The sequence below is a fragment of the Octopus bimaculoides genome, chromosome 2 (assembly GCF_046866305.1).
Source record: "Octopus bimaculoides isolate indiv1 chromosome 2, ASM4686630v1, whole genome shotgun sequence".
NCBI classification, from domain to species: Eukaryota; Metazoa; Mollusca; class Cephalopoda; order Octopoda; family Octopodidae; genus Octopus; species Octopus bimaculoides.
Genome location: NC_142929.1, coordinates 74655724 through 74678134, shown reverse-complemented (window position 1 = coordinate 74678134; position 22411 = coordinate 74655724). Strand labels below are relative to the sequence as shown.

The 22411-nt window shown below is 37.6% G+C and overlaps 1 protein-coding gene across 1 annotated transcript in view; it reads left to right on the top strand.

Annotated features, from left to right (window-relative positions):
* Nucleotides 1-22411, top strand: part of LOC106874249 (kxDL motif-containing protein 1) — a 49806-nt gene that overhangs the window by 13863 nt on the left and 13532 nt on the right. The window contains exons 2-3 of the mRNA XM_089347027.1: nt 14474-14626; nt 20006-20052. Of these exons, the coding sequence (XP_089203153.1) occupies nt 14474-14626; nt 20006-20052 (200 nt within the window). The remainder of the gene's footprint in view (nt 1-14473; nt 14627-20005; nt 20053-22411) is intronic.

The following is a 22411-nucleotide window of genomic DNA, read 5'->3' as shown; positions in this document are numbered from 1 at the left end:
TGAAAGCCAAAAGTCAGCCTTGGCAAAATATGAACTTAGAACAAAGCAACAGACAAATAATAATATTAATAATATATATATAATTTTTTGCAAGTGTAATTTCAGCCTTAAGTTTAATGTTAATTTGTTTCTATACATATAACTTGATATAAACACACACACACACACACACACACACACGTGTATATATTGTGGATGTGTAAGACATTATGCTTCTTCTTTTTTTTAATTTCAACTGGTTTATTTATATCATTGAGAAATTAGAAGTAAACAAACAAACAAAAAAAAACATCTGTCAAATTCTACCATCTGAATCTTCATTTGTCACTGTCTCCTCACTCCTGTTTTCTACTACCACTATGCACACACACACACACACACACACACACACACACACACACACACACACACACACACATATGGTTTCAATAATTCCTGCAATAAAATTCAATTTAAACTGAGCCAGACAGGAAATTAAAGAGGAGGGTAGGGCTAGAAGAAGGTGGAGTGTGAGTAGTTGGTGGTGGTGGTGGTGGTGGTGGTAGACGAGGTAAAAATGTGAAAGTAGTTTATCTGCTAGATACTTGTTTAGAATTGTATTCATTTGATTGAGGTAAAGCAACATTTGCATGCAGCAGGGTATTCTGATATATTATGGCACTATATAAATATAATGTATACAGTCATATATATATATATATATATATATATATATATATATATATATATATATACAAAGAATATATATGCATGTATACACACATATATGTACATACTTATATCTACATGTATATATAGATACATATCAAGGTACAGGACGTTAGAACAATGAACTACAGACAACGGAACGAACACATAGGAAAACAGATAGCCACTTGGAATTATTCCTTCATCAGCTGCCTCTATTCTAACTAGACGTTTTGAAGATTATATATATATATATATATATATATATATATATATATATATATACACACACCTCTACACACTCATGCACAGAGAGGTATGGCTGTGTGATTAAGACAGTTCATTCTCAACCCCATGATCTCAGCTTCAGTCTTGTGGTTCCTTGGGCAAGTGTCTTCTACTATAGTCCCGTGCCAGCCAGATATATATAAATGTAGTATTACTTTAATGAATTTTTATGAACCTACCATCTCTCTCCGTACATTAACTCTTGCTTCGTTTTAGCTTTCGTTATATGATTTTATCTTTTTCGTTGAGATAAGTTATTAATCATATCATTATTTTTTTTTTATTTAAATTTTATTTAGTCTTTTCATCTATAATTTGACTCTGTGAGTCAAATCTGACTAAACACCTTACATTATTTCAACATTTCCAGGTAAAATCCCCACCTGGATTTAACTTTTGGCTATATATCTCTCTCTTCTACAGAATGAGTCACAATACCTACATAAGACATTATTGTTGTTATTGTTTTTATTACTTGTCCATCTTTATGTTCAGAGTTCAAATTTTGCTAAGGTCAACTTTGCCTTTCATCCTTTCGGGGTCAGTAAAGTAAATATTAGTTGAGCACTGGGGTTGACGTAATCGACTTACCCCAACTCCTGAAATGCTGGCCTTGTGCCAAAATTTGAAACCATCATTATTATTATTATTTAGGGTGGTGAGCTAGCAGAATCGTTAGCATGCTGGATGAAATGCTTACCAAAATTTCACCAGTCACTACATTCTGAGTTCAAATTCTGCTGAGATCAACTTTGTCTTTCAGCCTTTCGGGGTCATTAAATTAAGTACCAGTGAAACACTGGAGTCAATGTAATCTACTAGTCCTCTCCCCCCAAAAATATTCCAGGCCTTGTGCCTGTAGTAGAAAGGATTATTATTATTATTATTATTATTATTATTAGGGTAGCAGATTAGCACAATTGTCAGCACATCAGGCAATATACTTTCAGCTCTTTGTGTTCTGAGTTCAGATATTACCAAGGTCAACTTTGCCTTTCATCCTTTTGGGGATCAATATAATAAAGTACCAGTCAAGTACTGGGGTGGATGTAATTGAAAACACCCTCCTCCCGAAATTACTAGCCTTTTGCCAAAATCAGAAAGAATGATTGTTATTATTTAATATGTTGAGCTGACAAAATTGTTTGTGCATTGGACAAAACGCTTAACAGCATTTCTTCTGGCTCTTAATGTTCTGAGTTCAAATTCCACCTATATCAGTTTTGCCTTTCATCCTTTCGGGGTTGATGAGTTCCAATCAAGCACTGAGGTCAGTGTAATTGACTGACCTCTCCTGTCAAAATTACTGGCTGCATGCTAAAATTCGAAAGAGTTATTATAATTGTTAAGGTGGTGAGCTGGCAGAATCAGTAGCACACCGGGTGAAATGCTTAATGGTATTTCATCCATCCTTAGGTTCTTAGTTCAAATTCCACCAAGGTCAACTTTGCCTTTCATCCTTAGAGTTGAAAAATTAAGTACCAGTGAAACACTGGGGTCGATGTAATTGACTGGTTCTCTCCCCCAAAATTTCAGGCATTGTACCTTTAACAGAAAGGATTATTATTACTATTATTATTATTATTATTGAGGCAGCAAGCTAGCAGAATCAGTAGCATGCTAGGCAAAATGCTTGGCAGCATTTCATCTGTCTTTAACTCCACCAGGGTCAATTTTGCCTGTCAAAATAAGTACCAGTTGAACACTAGGGTTGATGTAATCAACTAGTCCCCACCCCCAAAATTCCAGGCCTTGTGCCTTTAGCAGAAAAGATTATTGTTACTATTATTTAAGACGTCGCACATTATCCAATATCATGATGTTGTTGATTGAAGATATTGTGTCTACCAGGGGTTTGTACTGTCTGTCAAGTCACAACAAGGATCTCAAGCAGACAGTACTTTATGCAATATGAGTGTAGTTCCAAGTAATGCCGATTTTTGCAGTATACCTAGATTGTAGGGTATTTCTAAAGATTTCAGATGGTTTTTCAGGTTGGGTGGTATTGAACCTAATGCTCCAATGGCAATAGGGATAACTTTTATGTTTGACTCTCATAGCTGCCACATCTTGGCAATCTCAATTCTCAGGTCTCCATATTTATCAATCTTTTCTTTCTTTCATGATAATATGTTGATCTAACATTACTGGTCTTGTGTCAAAGATATGAAAGATTTATTATTATTATTATTATTATCATTTTTGAGTGAGAGAGAGCAGTGCATGCCATCAAAGTGACACTAGGGTAAAATATACGAAGCCCATTATACCCATCATAACTACCCGTCTGATAAGGGTACACCAGGCACATGCATCACAACCATATGTGCACGACATAGTGATATGATATCACGATAAACAGTGCATGACCTTGCGGGTGGGGCCCAGTTAGAATTTTCTTCGGCTCGAGTAGCCCATCCTGCTCAAAAGGCCCCTATTATTATAGAGCATTAGTTCAGATGCCACCAATGACCGGTGTTACTCATTAGGCCAAGGACTACAAATACTTATGAAATTTGCCATAGGTGGAGGAAGATTATTGTTGTCTGTTATTGTAGTCAAATGATTTCTTTCTCCTACTTTTTCTTTTCTCTTTTTCTTCTTTCTCTTTTTTTCTTCATCTTTTTTTTTCTTTTCTCTTTTTTTCTTTCATCTTCAAGAGATGATGGTTTTTGGTAGATTCAATAGAATTATAGATAGAATACAAAACTATACTTTGTTCTAAGTCCAATTTTTAAATGTAATGAATGTATTTTCCACTTCTTTCTAACATTAATGAAACAAAAGGCAAGAACCAGTTCCACTGACTGTGTTGTTCTCTTCCACTACAAAGATCGATTGTTCTTGTACTTTGTACTTTGGTCAAAAGAAACCATTTCTACTACCACCAACACCACTACTATGACCACTACCTCTACTACTCCTACTACAACCACTACCATCACCACTGCAAGTGTGGTGGATTGTCAGAATTATTAGAGCACTATTATTATATTAGTGAAGACAAGTGACTTAGTTGTTAGGGTATTTGGCTCATGATTGTAAGGTTGTGAGTTCGATTCCTGGCAGCACATTATGTTCTTGAGCAAGACATTTCATTTCATGTTGCTCCAGTCCACTAAGCTGGCAGAAATGAGATGTATGTGTAATTCAAAGGGCCAACCTTGTCACATTCTGTGCCATGCTGAATTTCCCTGAGAATTACATTAACCCTTTCAATACCAACCCGGCTGAAACCGGCTCTGGCTCCATCATACAAATGTCTTGTTTTCATAAGTTTTGAATTAAAATCTTCCACCAAACCTTAGTCACAATTTATGTTCCTAACACTAGCTGAATGATAACTAAGTCGTTTTACTAAATCCTTTGATATATTTAAAGTAATTGAAAGAAACACAGAGCATCACAAAATAAATACAGTAATGAAAGGGTTGAAGGTACACATGTCTGTGGAGTGCTCAGGCACTTTCACATTAATTTCACAAGCAGGCTGTGTTATTGATCAAATTAACTGGAGCCCTCGTCATAACCAACAGAGTGCTAGCTATTATTATATTTGATGTAAACATGGCAACATGGAAGGTTTCATCCTTTCAGGGTCGATAAAATAAGCACCATTTGAGTACTGGGGTCAATGTAATTAACTATTCCTTTCCCCCAAATTTCGAGCCTTGTGCCTATAGTAGAAAGGATTATTGTTATTATTATTAAGGTAGTGAGCTGGCAGAATTGTTAGCATACCGGGTGAAATGCTAAGTGGTATTTTATCCGCCGCTATGTTCTGAGTTCAAATTCAGCTGAGGTTGACTTTGCCTTTCATCCTTTTGGAGTAGATTAATTAAGTACCAGTGAAGCACTGGGGTCAATGTAATTGACTAGTCCCTTCACCAAGAATTTCAGGCCTTCTGCCTATAGTAGAAAGGATTATTATTATTATTAAGGCAGAATTATTATCATGCTGGACAACGTGTAGTGGCATTTTGTCTGTTTTCACACATTTTGAGTTCAAATTCCGCCTAGGTACCAGTTAATTGACTTACCCCTCCCTCAAACTTGCGGACCTTGTGCAAAAAATTGAAATCATCGTTATTATATTTGGCGTACCAGGCAAAATGTTTAGTGGTATTTCACCTGTTGCTACATTCTGAATTCAAATTCCGCCAAGGTCAACTTTGCCATTCATTCTTTCAGGGTCGATAAATGAAGTACCAGTGAAACACTGAGGTCAATGTAATCTACTACTCCCCTCCCCACAAAATTTTAGGCTTTGTGCCTGTAGTAGAAATGATTATTATTATTATTATTATCATCATCATCATTAAGGTGGCAAGCTGGTAGAATCATTAGCATGTCAGACAAAATTTCTTCCAGCTCCTTATATTCTGATATCAAATCTTGCTAAAATCCACTTTGCTTTTCATTCTTATAGGATTTATAGAATAAAGTACCCAGTCAAGTTTTGGGATTGATGTAATCAACTTACCCCTTTCAAGCTGGTAGAATCGTTAATAAGGTTAGGTTGGGTGTGAGGGCATGTGCTGTTGCAGCATACTACTGCATTCACCATTTGTTAGTATATTCATGGGTCCTCCTGATCAACCTATTGGAAAAGAGTTCCAGTCAGTCCCCGTCTCTGCAAGATACTTTTCATCTGCCATGATCATGTGGCATGTGACTGACCAGCATTGGCCTTCGAACCAGCTAGATCATCAGTGAAGAGAACACATGCAGGGTCTAACTTGGACAACCTAGCAACATGATCAGTCTGAGCTGGTGCTCCTAAATCATAGAAGTAACAGGATACATCCCAGTTTCTGAGTAAATTCATTGGTTGATTATGAAATCTGACCAATGATAATCCATAATCTTGTGAAGCATCCTGGTACCAAAGGAGTTTGGGAAGCTCCGAAGGGCCTCAGATAGTGTCCAAGTCTCACAACTGTAGAGCAGGGTCTGAGATCCATCAGGGTTGTGTCTTGGATCTGACTCTGCTCAGTGCCTGTATGGATTGGATACTTGGCTGAATGGTGGCTCAATAAAGTTGTGGTGCACACTCATTGGTGAAACTAAGATTGCAGACCTAGATTTTGCTGATGATGCAGTTATTGTTGCTGAGTCTCTGGATGTCTCAAGGAGCACTCCCCTTTCATTGGGTGAGAAAGCAGAACCACTTGGCCTTAGAGTCTCTTGGGTGAAGATAAAGATCCAGTCCTTGCATTGGATTCTTGGAGGACCCTACCTAATCTGTCTCTGTTGCAGTGAGAATGTCGAAGTTGCTGACTGCTTGACTTATCTCAGCAGTTAGATTCATAATGGAATTAGCTGCAAGTTTGATGTCCTAAAAAGACTTGAATGAGCTGTGGTACAGTTGTGGACACATTGGGCAAGGGTGTTTGGTGCTGCTGGTATCTGAGCAGGAGGACTAAGATTTGGGTCCTTAGATTAACAAGTTCAACACTGTACTTAGTGGCATTTCTTCTGGCTCTTAACATTCTAAATTCAAATTCCACTGCAATCAATTTCACTTCTTATCCTTTCAGTCTCAATAAAATGAAGTACCAGTGGGAATATTGGGGTCAGTTTAATCATCTTACACCTTCCCTTAAAATTGCTGGACCTGTGCCAAAATTTGAAACCACCATCATCATCATCATCAACATTGTAAGAAATAGTGAAAGAAATTGCCATTATTTTGCATTAACTCTTTAGCATTCAGATTATATTCTATCAAATGTAATGCTTATTTATTCCCATTGTTTTGAATTAATCGTGCATTTTGTTTTTGAGATTTCAATGTGATTCTTTATGATTGAGCTGGATATGGCTGATGTAAATGCTAAAGAGTTATGGTTAACAATGTCAGGCTTAGAATCTTTATGTTATTTTAAATGTATAACAACAATCCAGTATCATTTATCTTCTGTGTTATATATGGTATCAGAAACACAGGCTGAGTCAACCAACAAAATAATTATTGCATCATGCCTAAAAAAATTTATGAAGTTTCAAAATAAGAGAATTAACTTCACACCTCACTCTGGTTTAATGCAAGTAGCCATGTAGCTCCTCTACAACAAATAAACCTATTCCAGACCCATATTTTCATATTTTAGCCTCTTGTCTCCTAACAGGAAGACACCTTAGCCACATTTTGTTAAAGTGGATTTTAATCTTGCTCAGTCTCACTAGTGCTGATGCCATGAAAAATGAAAAGCACCTCATACACTTGGTAAAGTGGTTGACATTATGAAGGGCATCTAATTGTAGAAGCCGTGCCAAAGCAAACATTGGAGCATGATGCAGTTTTTGGACCCATCAGGTCCTGTCGAACCATCCAACACATTCTAGCATGGAAGATGGTAGTTTATCCTTTTGCATTGAAACCAGCCATATCCAACCCATATATTCTACAATGTAATTGAAAAACTAAACAATCACATCATTGAAATCTCAAAGCTATGAGATGTTGTTGTTGTTGTTGTTACTCCGCCGCTTACGGCATCGAGGGTTCCAGTTGATCCGATCAACGGAACAGCCTGCTCGTGAAATTAACGTGCAAATGGCTGAGCACTCCACAGACACGTGTACCCTTAATGTAGTTCTCGGGGATATTCAGCATGACACAGTGTGACAAGGCTGACCCTTTGAATTACAGGCACAACAGAAACAGGAAGTAAGAGTGAGAGAAAGTTGTGGTGAAAGAGTACAGCAGAGTTCGCCACCATCCCCTGCTGGAGCCTCGTGGAGCTTTAGGTGTTTTCGCTCAATAAACACTCACAACGCCTGGTCTGGGAATTGAAACCGTGATCCTATGACCGCGAGTCCGCTGCCATAACTACTGGGCCATTGCGCCTCCATGCTATGAGATAATGCATTATTAATTCAAAACAATTTGAAATTTTATTTTAATTTAAGATGCAAGTAGAATTGGCCAAGAAGGAATGAATGGCCTATGAAATTGTGGTCAGATGGAAGAATAGAATAGACAGGAAGTACAGTGCAAAATAGAAATTGTATATCACTAACAGTAACAAACAATGGCTTGGAATGTCAAATTCACATATGCACACCTTTATACAATACAGATGCACACACATTGCACATGCACAACAAACATACAATACACACACATCCACAATGTTTTCTATAATTTCAATTTACCATATTCACTCACAAAGAATTGGTTGGCTTGGGGCTAAGTAGGTGCTCTGCAATGGAATTGAACCCAAAACTACATGATTGCAAAACTAACTTCTTAAGCACACAACCATATCTGTGCCTGTCAGCTTCCAATGAAACATTTGAAGAGTTGTTGACTAATTCATTTAATAAGTCTTTTGACATCTTTAATTAGTCTTTAGCGAGCACAGATGGCCAAGTGGTCATCAGTTTATATCCGGTCACTGCTAGGTTTCCACGATAAAGACACTTAACTTTCAATGACCCACTCTGGTTACAAGTGGATTCTATAGGGCAATATTTTACACCATTGTATAGATGCATGCGTGGCTGTGTGATAAAAAGTTTGCTTTCCAACTACATGGTTCTGGGTTCAGTCCCATTGCATGGCACATTGGGCAAATGTTTTCTATGATGGCTCTGGATGCTTCCCAACCACATGGTTCTGGGTTCAGTCCAGTGTGTGGCACTTTAGGCAAATGTCTACTACTATAGTTCTGGACCAATCAATGCCTTCTGAGTAGATTTGGTAAATAAAAACTGAAAGAACACTGTTTGTATGTGTGTGTGTGTTTGTGTCTGTGCACATGCACGTGTTTGTTACTGTTTTCTTGCCTTGACTTCACATGATAGTTGTGAGTGTCACTCTCATAGAAAGCAGAGCCCTTCATTTCCAACATACTGTGTAAACATGTCTTGTCATGGGGAAATATCACCTTACTTGGAGACATAAGATCAGAAGAATTGCAGCTGTAATCATTTCAGCCTTTTATTTTTAAAGGAATAGTTCATCTAGGACTACATCATCCTTGTATCATGTGTGTTTCCTTTTTTTATGATGTTAAAATGTGTTTTTAATCCCAACCTCTTTTTTTACCATAAAAGTACCCATACCTGAGTGGAGGCGCAATGGCCCAAAGGTTAGGGCAGCGGACTTGCGGTCATAGGATCGCGGTTTTGATTCCCAGACCGGGCGTTGTGAGTTTATTGAGCGAAAACACCTAAAGCTCTACGAGGCTCCAGCAGGGGATGGTGGCGAACCCTGCTGTACTCTTCCACCACAACTTTCCCTCACTCTTTCTCCCTGTTTCTGTTGTGCCTGTAATTCAAAGGGTCAGCCTTGTCACACTGTGTCATGCTGAATATCCCCGAGAGCTACATTAAGGGTACACGTGTCTGTGGAGTGCTCAGCCACTTGCACGTTAATTTCACAAGCAGGTTGTTCCGTTGATCGGATCAACTAGAACCCTTGACGTCGTAAGCGACAGAGTGCCAACAAGACCCATACCTGTGCCATATAAATAGCACCTGTGCCAGTGCCACATAATAGCACCCATGCTGGCACCATGTAATATCACCTGTGCTGGTGCCTTGTAAAAGTGCTTGTGCTGGTGCCATATAAAAAGCAGCCAGCACACTCAGTAAAGTGATTGGCGTTAGGAAGGGCATCCAGCTGCAGAGACCAAGCCAAATCAGACTGGAACCTTGTATAGCTCTCCTGCTTGCCAGCTCTGGTCAAACAATTCAACCCATGCTAGCATGGAAAACATACATTAAAAAATGATGATTTGTATTGAAATACACTGCTTTCATTTGAATTCCAGCCAGCCAGCCATGGGGATATATTGACTTGCTTAAAAACAGATGAGCATTGTAACAGGATGGATCTCTGGCTGTAGAAAACTTATCTCAACGAATTCCATTTGACCCAAACATGTCATGATGACAATGAATTTTTTACAGGCTGTTTGAGTCAAGTTGATATTAACACTTTAGCATTTAAACCAGCCATATCCAGCCCAAATATTATACGTATTTTACATTCAAGCCTGTCAGATCCAGTCTCTCACACCTACCCTACAATGTTGTTCTAAAAATACACAATCACATCATTGAAATCTTGAATCTAGGAGATAATGCATGATTAATTTTAAAAGTTGTGAGCAAATAAGCACTACATTTGATAGAATAATCTGAAAGCTAAAGAGTTAAAGGGTTAAGTTTAGCTCAGCAGGGTGTTTTTTTTATTTTTTATCTTATATGCAATGGGTAAAGCTGATAGCTGGTGAGAAACCAATTTGAATGTGTGCTAATTTTAGTGTGAGTTTGTTCATGCCTATTCCTGTTTGCAGTTGGCTTTTGTAGGATTCCAACACGAGTATTTAGCTATTTGCTATTATTGATGTGCAGGGTTGGCAGGCATTTTTGATCTCAGAGAACACCTCCATAACACACATACATGATGGTGTCTGTGCAATAGTGAAGGTGCACAGGCACATTCCAGTGTGCTGTCACCTTCATTGTCCAAGTCTAAGCTTTGTTTAATTTAATTTAATGTTATTTGGGTAATCCTGACTTGGCAGGAAAATTACCATGAGATAGACGATGATTGATACACTGAAACAGAAATAGACTGTTACATGAGAAGGACAGACTGGATCAAAAGAAGGTTTGTAGTGATGCAGGAATAAAATGTTTGGAAGCATGGAAGAAAAAGTAATGTTAAACTAGCGATGATGACAATAATGATAAGGAAGAGGATAATGAGTCAGGTGCTAAAATTAAGTATTGTTTTTTTTTGTTGTTGTTTTTTGTATGCTTTTTGTTCACATATTTTGACAATTATTTCTAGGGATGTACTGTAGATTGAACAACAGTTATGGGGTGAGTAGAGGGGTTGTTATGGTATCATATCATGTTATCTATCTGTACTGGTTGGGTGGAAGGAGGTGGAACAGTGATGGTAGCAGTGGTGCTGATGGATGGATGTAACTAAACTGGCAATTGCAGCAAATATTCTTTTTTATTCAAGTGAATCACAGCTGTCAACAGCTATCAGTTATTTTCCCCAGATAGTATTATGCTTCTGCCATTACTACTACTATTGCTACTGCTACTACTACCATCGCCACCGTGACAACCACTGCTACCACCACCACCACTATTACTGCCAACCCCACCATGACCACCACCACCACCACCACTACTACTACCACCACCACTGATACTGTTGTTTCCATGTTACATCAACAAAAAAGAAACCCTCCCCACAGACACGCGCCCACATCAGGCTTTCATGTTACATATCCTTCATGTGTCCAGTCAACCAAGTATGTAATGGCACTACTTTATGTTACTTGAATGGAAGATTCCCTGATAATAAAACAATGATTCTATTATGTTGGCAACAGCAACAAAAACCATGACAAGCCATTGGATCCATTCATTTTTAAAGTAGTAGTAGTAGTAGTAGTAGTAGTAGTAGTAGTAGTAGTAGTAGTGATGGTGGTGGTGGTGACAATTTAAACCTATCATGGAGATACTTCAGTGCAATGAGTGTGTTAAATTGGAAATCAAATACTTCTGGAATGAGACACTCCTTAAATATTTGAGAACATCATCATCATTGTCATTCTTGTAATCCCTACTTTCCCATGCTTTCATGTGTCAGACAAAATTCATTGACACAGATCATTTTTCTACAGCCAGATAGATGCTCTTCCTGTTGCCAACCATTGTCTGTTTTCAAAGAAAGTATTCCATGCTTTTCTTTTGCAAGCCGACAGGGCTTCCTCTGAGCACTCAAATTTTTTCACAGTGAATATACTAGCTACCTCAGACGCTCGGCATAAGTGCACCTTTGGGGAAAATGTGTGTAGGTTGTAATTACAGGGTAGTTGATGATCTACCACAATGCAGGCAGTGGACCTTGACAACACCTACCTTGGTGCTCTCACTTGGACATGTTTCCACAGAAGACTACAAGCAAACTTCATGTACAATGCTGGGTATGTGGGTGTATACATTATCCGAGATGTCCTTTTCTTTCCAAAGATAGTAGGGTATGATTCAAGGAAGGTTTGGTTGCTATTTCTAGTGTGTCTAGTGACCACATAGAAGCTGCCTTTGTGAAGACAAGAACACACACACACACACACACACACACACACACACACACACATATGCACATGGTGCTATTTCCCTAGTCTGAACATGTTTTCATGGAAATCTGAAAATATGTTACTTTTTATATGATGGGGTGGGGAGTAAAGTTTTTGTTTACAGTTAATGTTGATGCCACATAAAAAGCACTCATGCTGGCGCCTTGTAAAAACACTCATCCTTACACCCAGCACACACTGTAAAGTGGGTGACATTAGGAAGAGCATCCAGCCATTGGGATCAGACTGGAATCTGGTGCAACTCTCCTGTTTGCCAGCTTTGTTCAAACTGTCCAACCCATGCCAGCATAGAAAATGGATGTTAACAACAATGATGATGATGATGATAGGCTTCTTTTACAGTTTCTTTTTCCCAAATCCACTCAATGTTTTGATCAGACCAGAGCCATAGTAGAAGACACATGTCCAAGGGTGATGCACAGTGGGCCTGAAACCAAAACTATATAGCTGTACTTGAGCTTATATTAGCCAATTAACTAATTTATTAACTCTGTTAACAGGTTATAAAAAGCTCCTTCTTCAAGATGCTCAATCTGCTAATCTTATGTCATTGTCGATACCTTTCAATTTGCTGTAGATTAAACAAGTTGTTTAATCACAGATAAGTTATGATCAAGTAGTTGTGACTGTCCCATCTTTATTTCGAACATGATACCCAATTCTTTAGTCTGGTTGAGAACATGACAACCGTCTAGTGTTGAAGTACGATAAAGTGTACTCATTATAATCTGTAAAATAATCAGTGATTAGAAGGGCATCAAGCCTTAGAACCAACCCCCAAAATGGAATGCATAAAGAAGGCATGATCTTCCAACCCATCCCATGAGGCCAACATCTATCCAGGAAGGCAATAACTGTTCAGGGGGATAACACTTGCCCAAGATGCCACACAGTGGGACTGAACCTGAAACCATGCAGTTGGGAAGCAAACTTTTTAACCACACAACCACATCTGCATCAGTGCATTATTGCAATAAATATAAGTATTACAGGTATTTTACTAAATCACTTCTAATTAATTGTTTTGAAGATTAACTGAAATCCATCATTAATCTGAGTCATCAGATAATGTTAAGTTAAAAGAGGGGGATTAATGGTAAAACAATGAAAGGAAATCAATGATTTCAACAGTTCCAGCTATTTTAAGACATAACCATATGGACATTAATGGCAAAGATGATTCCATGATCTAAATATTCTTCAGTGAAAGGAAATCATTCAGTGATTGAGGAACGGATACCTGGAAAAGGAAGAAGAGTCTTGTGAATTTATTTATGGTAAAAGGTCATCCATTTGTAGCTCTTAATGTTTGTTTACTTCTGAATAAATCTTCATCAAAGATCTATAAATGCTCATCTTCATGATCTTTTTACTTGTTTCTGACAGTGGCCATACTGGGGCACAACTTTGAAGAATTTTTAGTCAAATGAATCCACCCCAATACTTTATTTTTTTCTTAAAGCCTGATAGATAGTCTATCATTCTCTTTTGCTAAGCCACTAGGTTACAGTGACATAAACAGAACAACACTGGTTGTTAAACAGTGGTGGGGGACATCCTCAAACACAAAGAGACATACACATATATATATATATACACACACACACACATGACAGGCTTTTTTCAGTTTCCGTCTATCAAATCTACTCACAAGGCTTTGGTTGGCCTAAGGTTAAAAAAAAATCATTTGCTCAAGGTACCATGTAGTAGAACTGAACCCAGAACCATGTGAGTGGGAAGCAGACTTCTTACCACACAGCCATGCTAAACATCATCATTGTTTTAATATCTTCTTTTATATACTTGCATGGGTTAGATGAAATTTATTAAGGTAGGCTTTTTAAGGCTGAGTGCTCTTCCTGTTACCAATCCTCACCTATTTCCAAGTAAGGCTCTTTCTGAATTACATTCTGTGTTCAAATTCTACCAAAGTCATCCTTTCAGAGTTGATGAAATAAGTACAGTTAAGCACTGGGGTTGATGTAATTGACTAGTCTCCTTGCCCAAAATTTCAGGCCTTGTGCCTATAGCAGAAAGGATTATTATTACTAACATTAATATTAAATTTTACTTCTCAGGGCTCTCAATCTTACTTCTTCACAGTTAATTCTGTGAGAATGGACAGCAACCTGTTATCAAAAGTCTTGCGGGGTCTCTTTCTATGAATTATAAGATTTGGTACTTAAATGTTAAGTATTGCGGAAGATATTTAATACCCAAGTACCAATCTCAAAATCCTCGCTGTTCCCAATGGAACAGTTTTTTGAGCATGTTCTACCCTCATGTCAATTCCAATTTCTGCGACATATTTCTCAATTATTATTATTATTCACTGAATTTTATTTTTGTCATTTCAGGCTATCTCGGTATGAAAAAACTAATGAAATGCTTCTCAATTTCAATCTTCTGTCTTCATCTCGCTACGAAGCAACGTGTCACAAGTTCAAGAAAGACACATTACTCCTGTACGAGATGAAAAAAGACCTTGATACAGTCTTTAAAAGAATCAGGTCAGTACTGATTTTCAATTGTTTTTTTTCTTTTGTTTTTTTTTATCAAAGTTCAAACAAGTTTAGAACAAGCCACAATGATAGCTTCCATGTAGTCACCAGACACACTAGAAATAGCAATCAAGAAAAGGACACCTCGGATAATGTATACACCACTTACCTCTTAAAAGCAATTTTAAAAGAGCCCATAATACGTAATGGTTGCTGCTGAAACTCCCTTTGATGAAGGATTCACGCATTTGAGGTTGATCTGGGTCCTCCCCCCTTTTTTTTAGTGACTCAACAGCAATAACAACAACCACAAGAAGAATTAGTGTACTTCAACAACAGATTTTCAGTCAATGTGAATTGCAATGTAATTGTGGAGAAATGCATAAAAATGCATAATTTTGTCAGGTCCTAAGGTTGTTGACATTTTAGATATCCCTGGTTAAAGGACCTCATAAACAGGAGTTAAGATTACTACTGAAGTGAAAAGTGTGTGTCTTGAATGATACACAAGCTGTGGCCATACTGGGGCACAGCCTATGTATCATCATTCAAATCGGCCCCAGTACTTATTTTCTTAAGTCTAGAATATTCTATTAGTCTTTTTTGCTAAACTGCTAAGTTACAGTGTTTGTTAACAAACCACCAGTTGTTGAGCACTGAGAGATGAACATGAAGATGTGTAAGCAGGTACATACACATTGTCATCATTGTTTAATTTCCATTTTCCATGCTGGCATGGTTTAGACCATTTGAACTTCCTAACACCAACCACTTTACAGAGTGTGTTGAGTGCTTTTTACATGCCACTTGCATGAATGCATTTTACGTGGCACCAGTACCTGTAAGACAAAAACCTTTAAGCTAGGAGAGGGAGTGGAGGCATGGACATAAAAGACATGCCTGTATGTATGGATGGCCGTAATTTTACTTAGCTTGACATGTCTTCTCAAGTGCAGCATATCGTCCCAAATGCTGGTCCTTTTGTCATCTCGTCAGTGAAGCCCAGTTTCTGGAGATCCTTTCTCACCACTTCATTCCACATCTTCCTGGGTCTACACCTTCCACAGGTTCCCTCTACAATTAGAGATCAGCATTTCATTATATACATATATGCATACATACACTATGGGGTTCAATATAGTTTCTCTTTACCAAGTACACTGACAAGGTGTTGGTCCATCTGAGGCTATAGTAGAAAGCACTTGACCAAGGCACCAAACAGTGGGACTAAACTTGAAACCACATTGATATGAAACTGATTTCTTAACCTCAGCTTTGCCTGCAACTAGAAACAGCTCAGCATAGCTACATTCCAATACTGAACTATGAAATCAAACTCTCAAAATCAGTCACCAAAAAGCAACAGGAGAGAAGCACAAAAGACAAGAATGCATACTTTCACCTTGACTGTAATCTTGACCACAACCCATTTTCATTCTATTAGATACTCTTTTACTCTTTTACTTGTTTCAGTCATTTGACTGCAGCCATGCTAGAGCACCGCCTTTCGTTGAGAAAATCGACCCCAGGTCTTATTCTTTGTAAGCCTAGTACTTATTCTATCGGTCTCTTTTTGCCGAACCACTAAGTTACGGGGACGTAAACATACCAGCATCGGTTGTCAAGCGATGGTGGTGGGACAAACACAGACACACATACATATATGTATATATATATATATATATATATATATATATATATATATATACAACGGGCTTCTTTCAGTTTCCGTCTACCAAATCCACTCACAAGGCTTTGGTCGCCCCGAGGCTATAGTAGAAGACACTTGCCCAAGGTGCCACGCAGTGGGACTGAACCCGGAACCACGTGGTTGGTAAGCAAGCTACTTAACACACAGCTACACATGCAATAGGGAAGTCTTAGGATCTGACAAAATTACAGACGTACACCTTGCATTCCTATGAACCTATCTACCTACACTTCCCATCTCCCCATCCTTAGTCCATGTTCCCTCTTATACTCACCTTCTTACACTTTGACTGTGTACTTTGACACCTCATCACCAACATTACTATTTTCTTTCCATCCACTCCTATATAATGTCAGGAAGCCATGTATCACCTTTGCTTGTCCTGTCATATTTTAACTTCTCAACGCTTGGCATAAAGTTACTTCTCCCTCTTCTACAACCCTATTCGGTCAAGGTCTTTTTTTTTTTTTTGTCTTGCAATTTTCTTGCTGATCTCACTAGTGCTGGTACCATAAAAAAAAACTACCCTGTATACTCGGTAATATGGTTGGTGTCAGGAAGGGCATCCAGCTCTAGAAACAATGGGCAAGCAGTCATTGGGGCATGATGGACAAATTGACAGGGTCTGATGAATCCAAGGATCCATCAGATCTTGTCAAACTGTCCAACCCATGCCAGTAGAAGATAGATGAATAATGATGATGACCCCCAAAAACCTCTTAGTTCTGAAGGTTTTACATTCACCATTGTTTTCACTTACTCCAATATCAAGCTAATGAGAGAGTCTGTCCATGGGTCATAGATGTGCTAGAAATAGTAGCCAAACTTCCCTCAAATCATACCTAATTTGAATAATGTATTCCTGATTTCCTTGTACCTAGGAAAAAGATAGGATGATCATAGAAGATCAATACGTTTGATCATATTTTTGATCAGGGCTGAATGGCAGTTTAAATGTAACTGCCATGATTGGACCTCCATGTGGCATAACCTTCTAGAAATATCAGCCAAATATATATCAAATCATACGAAGCCATTAATAAATAAGAATATATTGGATAACATAGTCCTAGGTACACTATACTTCGAAAATAAAATGGTATGGCCACAGCTAAAACACCTTTTGTTCTTAGGTCTTCTCCATCATGTAGTATGATCATCAGTATTCAGGTCTAAATCCATTGTTATATATCGTTAAGAATCGCTTGATGTGCTTTTGTGAAATAGCATAAAACAGTATCCTACCCTGTCTGGATTTATAGAAAGTTTTCATAAAGTGACCCTATGCAGAATTTTATCTGTTCCAGGCGTTACTACTCATAATCTAATACAAGGGAGGCAACTCTGCTTCTTGCTTTTGTGAGTTGACATAAATGAAAGTAAATATATATATATGGGAGAATATACGAAAAAACAACAACGGACGAGGACAGGTGGTGTAAATAACAAAAGGATGTATTAGTATGACGCTCGGGAATACGGAAAGTCTTTGACGTTTCGAGCTACGCTCTTCAACAGAAAGAATACGGAGACAAGGAGAAAAAAAATTGAAAAAATTATATATATATATATATATATATATATATGGGAGAATATACGAAGAAAAAACAACAACAGACGAGGACAGGTGGTGTAAACAACAAAAGGATGTATTAGTTTGACGCTCGGGAATACAGAAAGTCTTTAACATTTTGAGCTACGCTCTTCAACAGAAAGAATATGGAGAAAAAAAATTGAATGGTGTTTGGTCAACGATCTATCGTGGCTTCTGATATATATATATATATATATGGCGATGAATAAGGCGAGTTGTTACAATGTTAGATAGAAGACCTTATAGTATTTGTTGTTGTACTTGGGGATGGTCATATTGCCAGTTTAGCCAATAAAAACACACGCACTGTATATTTGGTGTTAATTTGCTTCAGCTTTATATTACATTATATTACATTAATCCTATTTCGGCCAGAGTTCTTTCGTCACACTTCTGTGACCTCATCAGTGGTCCTTTGCTTTCTTCTTTCTTATGTGTGTCTCACCTTGCTAACTATCAGCCATTATAGTATTTGTTTAAACTTTTTGCCCTTTGAGTGCAAACTTGCCGAGTTCAGCTTTACTTTACACTCTTTCAGGGTCAATAAAGACAGTGTCAGTCCAGGACAATGAGTTAGTGTAACTGTTAGCGAGACATACATAGATTTGTGCAACCGAATATACTGGAGCACACAATTATAAAACATTGCCTCAATAATATATATATATATATTCATTCTTCCATGCTAGCATGGAAGAATGAATGTAAGAACAAAGAAATAATCGTTTTTCTGTCTTTTTTTTTTTTTTCCATCTTGCGTAATGTGTGTACTTTGAGCTTTCTTCGCTGTTTTTCTTTACTTGATATGTATCTTCCCTCCAGCCATTCTCCTTTTCTTTCACCTTTCCTGACGAGTTATAGTGCACTGTATACAATAATCTCATTATTATTATTTTCATTATTATGCTACATTGGTGCAAGTAGTACAACTCTCGAGTAGCTATGATTGTGAGTTCAATTTGTGTTAAAGTTACATGTGGAATTTTAAAGAGGGTAGTGAAAAGGCAGTGAACTGGCAGGATCGTTAGCATGCCAAGCAAAATGCTTAATAGCATCACATCCATCTTTGCCTTGTGCCTATAGTAGAAAGGATTATTATTTTTATTAAGGTGACCAGCTGGCAGAAGCATTAGCATGCTGGGCAAAATGCAGAGCAGTATTTCATCTGTCTTTATGTTCTGAGTTCAAATTCCACTGAGGTCGACTTTGCCTTTCATCCTTTCAGGATCAATAAATTAAGTATCAGTTGTGTACTGAGGTCAATCTAATCGACTGGCCCCTTCCCTCAAAATTTCAGGCTTTGTGCCTAGAGTAGAAAAGATTATTATTATTATTATTATTATTATTATTGAGTGAAAGACCAGTGCATACGATCAAAGTGACACTGGGGTACAAATATATGAAGCCAATCCATCACGACTACCCATCTGATAAGGGTACACCAGGCACATGATGGGGTAGGAAAGAACTAAGTCAAAAGTGTAAAGATTTACTCTTGTCAGTTATGAGTTGAATGATATAATTTTTCAATGCAGCTAGATAATGTTGATGGTGATGAGTTAAATGCTTCTATGAGTCAGATAGAATTTGTTGAGGCAGATTTTCTAAGGCCAAGATGCCCTTCTTGTTGCTAGCCCTTGCATGTTCCTAAACAAAACAATATTTCCTCATGGCCAGACATGTTTTTATGAAAGATTGGAGACAAATGACATACCTTGTACAATAGTGACACTTATTTATGACTATTACATGATACCCAGATGAGAGGCGCGCACACACACACACACACACACACCAGTAATGTTTAAGATCCATCTTCTATGCTGGCATTAGGGGATGAAGAGAAATAACCCAGAAATCAAGCCAAAACAGACTATGAAACCTGGTGCAGCCCCTGGCCTTGCCCAATTCCTGACAAGCCACCCAACATGGAAAATGGATGTTAAATGATGATGATGATATGATGTGCAGCAGTGTAACAAATAATAAAAATTCAGTAACTAATGATTCCTACAAGAGGATCAGAAGAAAAATATTCCAAGTTCTTATGTGTAAGTCTTTTTATTTATTTATTTATTTTCAGAAATCTGAAACAGAGATTAAACAAAATATACCCTGAAGCCTTCTCAGGTATGATTTTTATTATTATTTGCAGACAAAATGCTTAGCAGCATTTCTTCCACTTCTTTATGTTCTGAGTTCAAATTCCACTGGGGTCAGTTTTACCTTTCATTCTTTTGGGACCAATAAAATACCAGTTGAGCACTGGGTTCAGTGTAATCAGCTTACCCACTAAAATTGCTGGACTTGTGCCGAAATTTGAAACAACAACAATTATTATTACCATTAATCTTATGTTGAGTTCAAATTCCACCAAGACCAACTTTGCCTTTCATCCTTTCAAGGTCAATAAAATAAGTACCAGTTATGCATTGAGGTCGATGTAATCAACTAGCATCCTCCCCCACAATTTCAGTCCTTTTGCCTATAGTAGAAAGTATTATTTTTATTATTTATAACTGTTTTAGATGAAAGCATGACTGTATGATTAAGAAGTTTATTTCCCAACCACTTACTTTCAGGCTGCATCTCACTGCATGGCATCTTGAGCAAGGTTCTACTATAACCCTGGGCCAACCAAAGACTTATGACTAGGTCTGGTAGACAGAAACTGAGTGATGCTTATAGTATGTATGTGTGTGTATATACTACAGTGTGTATGTGTGAGTTTCTCATCTTCACATCACATAATAGTTCTAAACAAGTATCACTGCCATACAAGTGGCATCATTCCATGAAATCATGTCTGGCCATAGGGGAAATATTACCTTGCTTAGATACAAGTGAGGGTTGGTGACAGGAAGAGCACCCGGTTATAATCTACCTCATCAAATTTCATCTAACCCATGCAAGCATGGAACAGTGGACATTATAAAGATGATGATGGTACATACAAGTCCATACACAAACACACACATACATGTGTGTGCATGTGTGTATGAAGCTTGTTTTGCAGCCAAGTGGATTTGGGTTCAGTCCCATTGCATGGCACCTTGAGGAAGTGTCTTCAACTATAAATCCAGGTGACCAATGCCTTATGAGTGAATTTTGTGGGCAGAAGCTGTGTAGAAACACATCATGCATAGAGATAGAGAGATAGATATACATATATACACACACACACACACATATATATATTTATATATATATTTTCTTCCCAAGTATCAAACTAATACACTTGCTTGTTGTTCCCTCACCTGTCTTTGTCTTTTGCTTTCTGTAAATTTGGACTCTGTGTGTGTGTGTGTCCCACACCATGCCAGCATGAAGTAGTGACCATAAAATAATAATGATGAGTTTAACTTCTTTGATCTTCTGTTAAAACTGAAACATATCATAATAGAATGATCTTAGTTTTTTAAGAACTCACAAAAACTGCCATTTTCACTTGTTATTTCTTAACAGTCCTCTCTTATCCTGTCTGTTATTATGATGAATAGAAATGCTTTCCTTTCCTTTGTTTTTTTCTTTACACACTTCTGTGATTTGGTTACTGACATTGATGCAGAAGAATCATGGCAGAACTTAAGAACTTTTTACCACATCATGATAAATTAAATACACTTATCTTCATCATTGTCATTTTTAATGTCCACTTTTCCATGTTTGCATAGGACAGACAGAATTTGTTGAGGCCAGATGCTCTTCCTGTCATCAACTCTAACCTGTTTCCAAGTAAAGTAATGTCTCTTCTTGGCTAGACATGTTTTCATGGAAATGAAAACCACAGCTTGTATGATGGTGATGCTTTCTTACAGCTATTATTTAAAGTCAAAACAAGAACACACACACAAAGATACACACACGTACTTCTTTGATTTTCTGTCTACCAAATCCACTCACAAAACTTTGGTTGATCCAGTGCTATTGTAGAAGACACTTGGCCCAAGTGACATGCATTGAGACTGAACCTGGAACTATGTGGTTGGGGAATGAACTTCTTAATCACACAATCATGTCTGTTAACAAAAAGTGAAAACTAAGGATTTCATGTGTTCTTAAATATCTCCAATGTCTGTTCCTTGATATAACTGCAATATATTGGTTCGTAGCAATGTAAAAGTATACTTTTAGTGATACAAATCTATGACTCGGTCACCAACTTTGTGTCATTTATATCACTTGTGTCTTGAACAATGATAAACACCACAATAATCACTTTTGCCTCCTTTGATAATCTTGAAGTCCATAATCATATTAAAGAGTCCTTTTCCAATTTGTCTGCTGGTGCCATGAGAAATGTTTCTAGATCATAAGGAGAAAGAATATCATTCTCAAGAATCATACATTTTGTAATGTGCTTGTTTTTTTGTTTTTCTTTTCCTGCATCTAATATATTACATGCATACACTCTTCAGTTCTATTTTCTCTCTACCTCGCTGTTTATATATAAACAGGCATACACGTATTGTTCTTCTTTAGGGTTTTG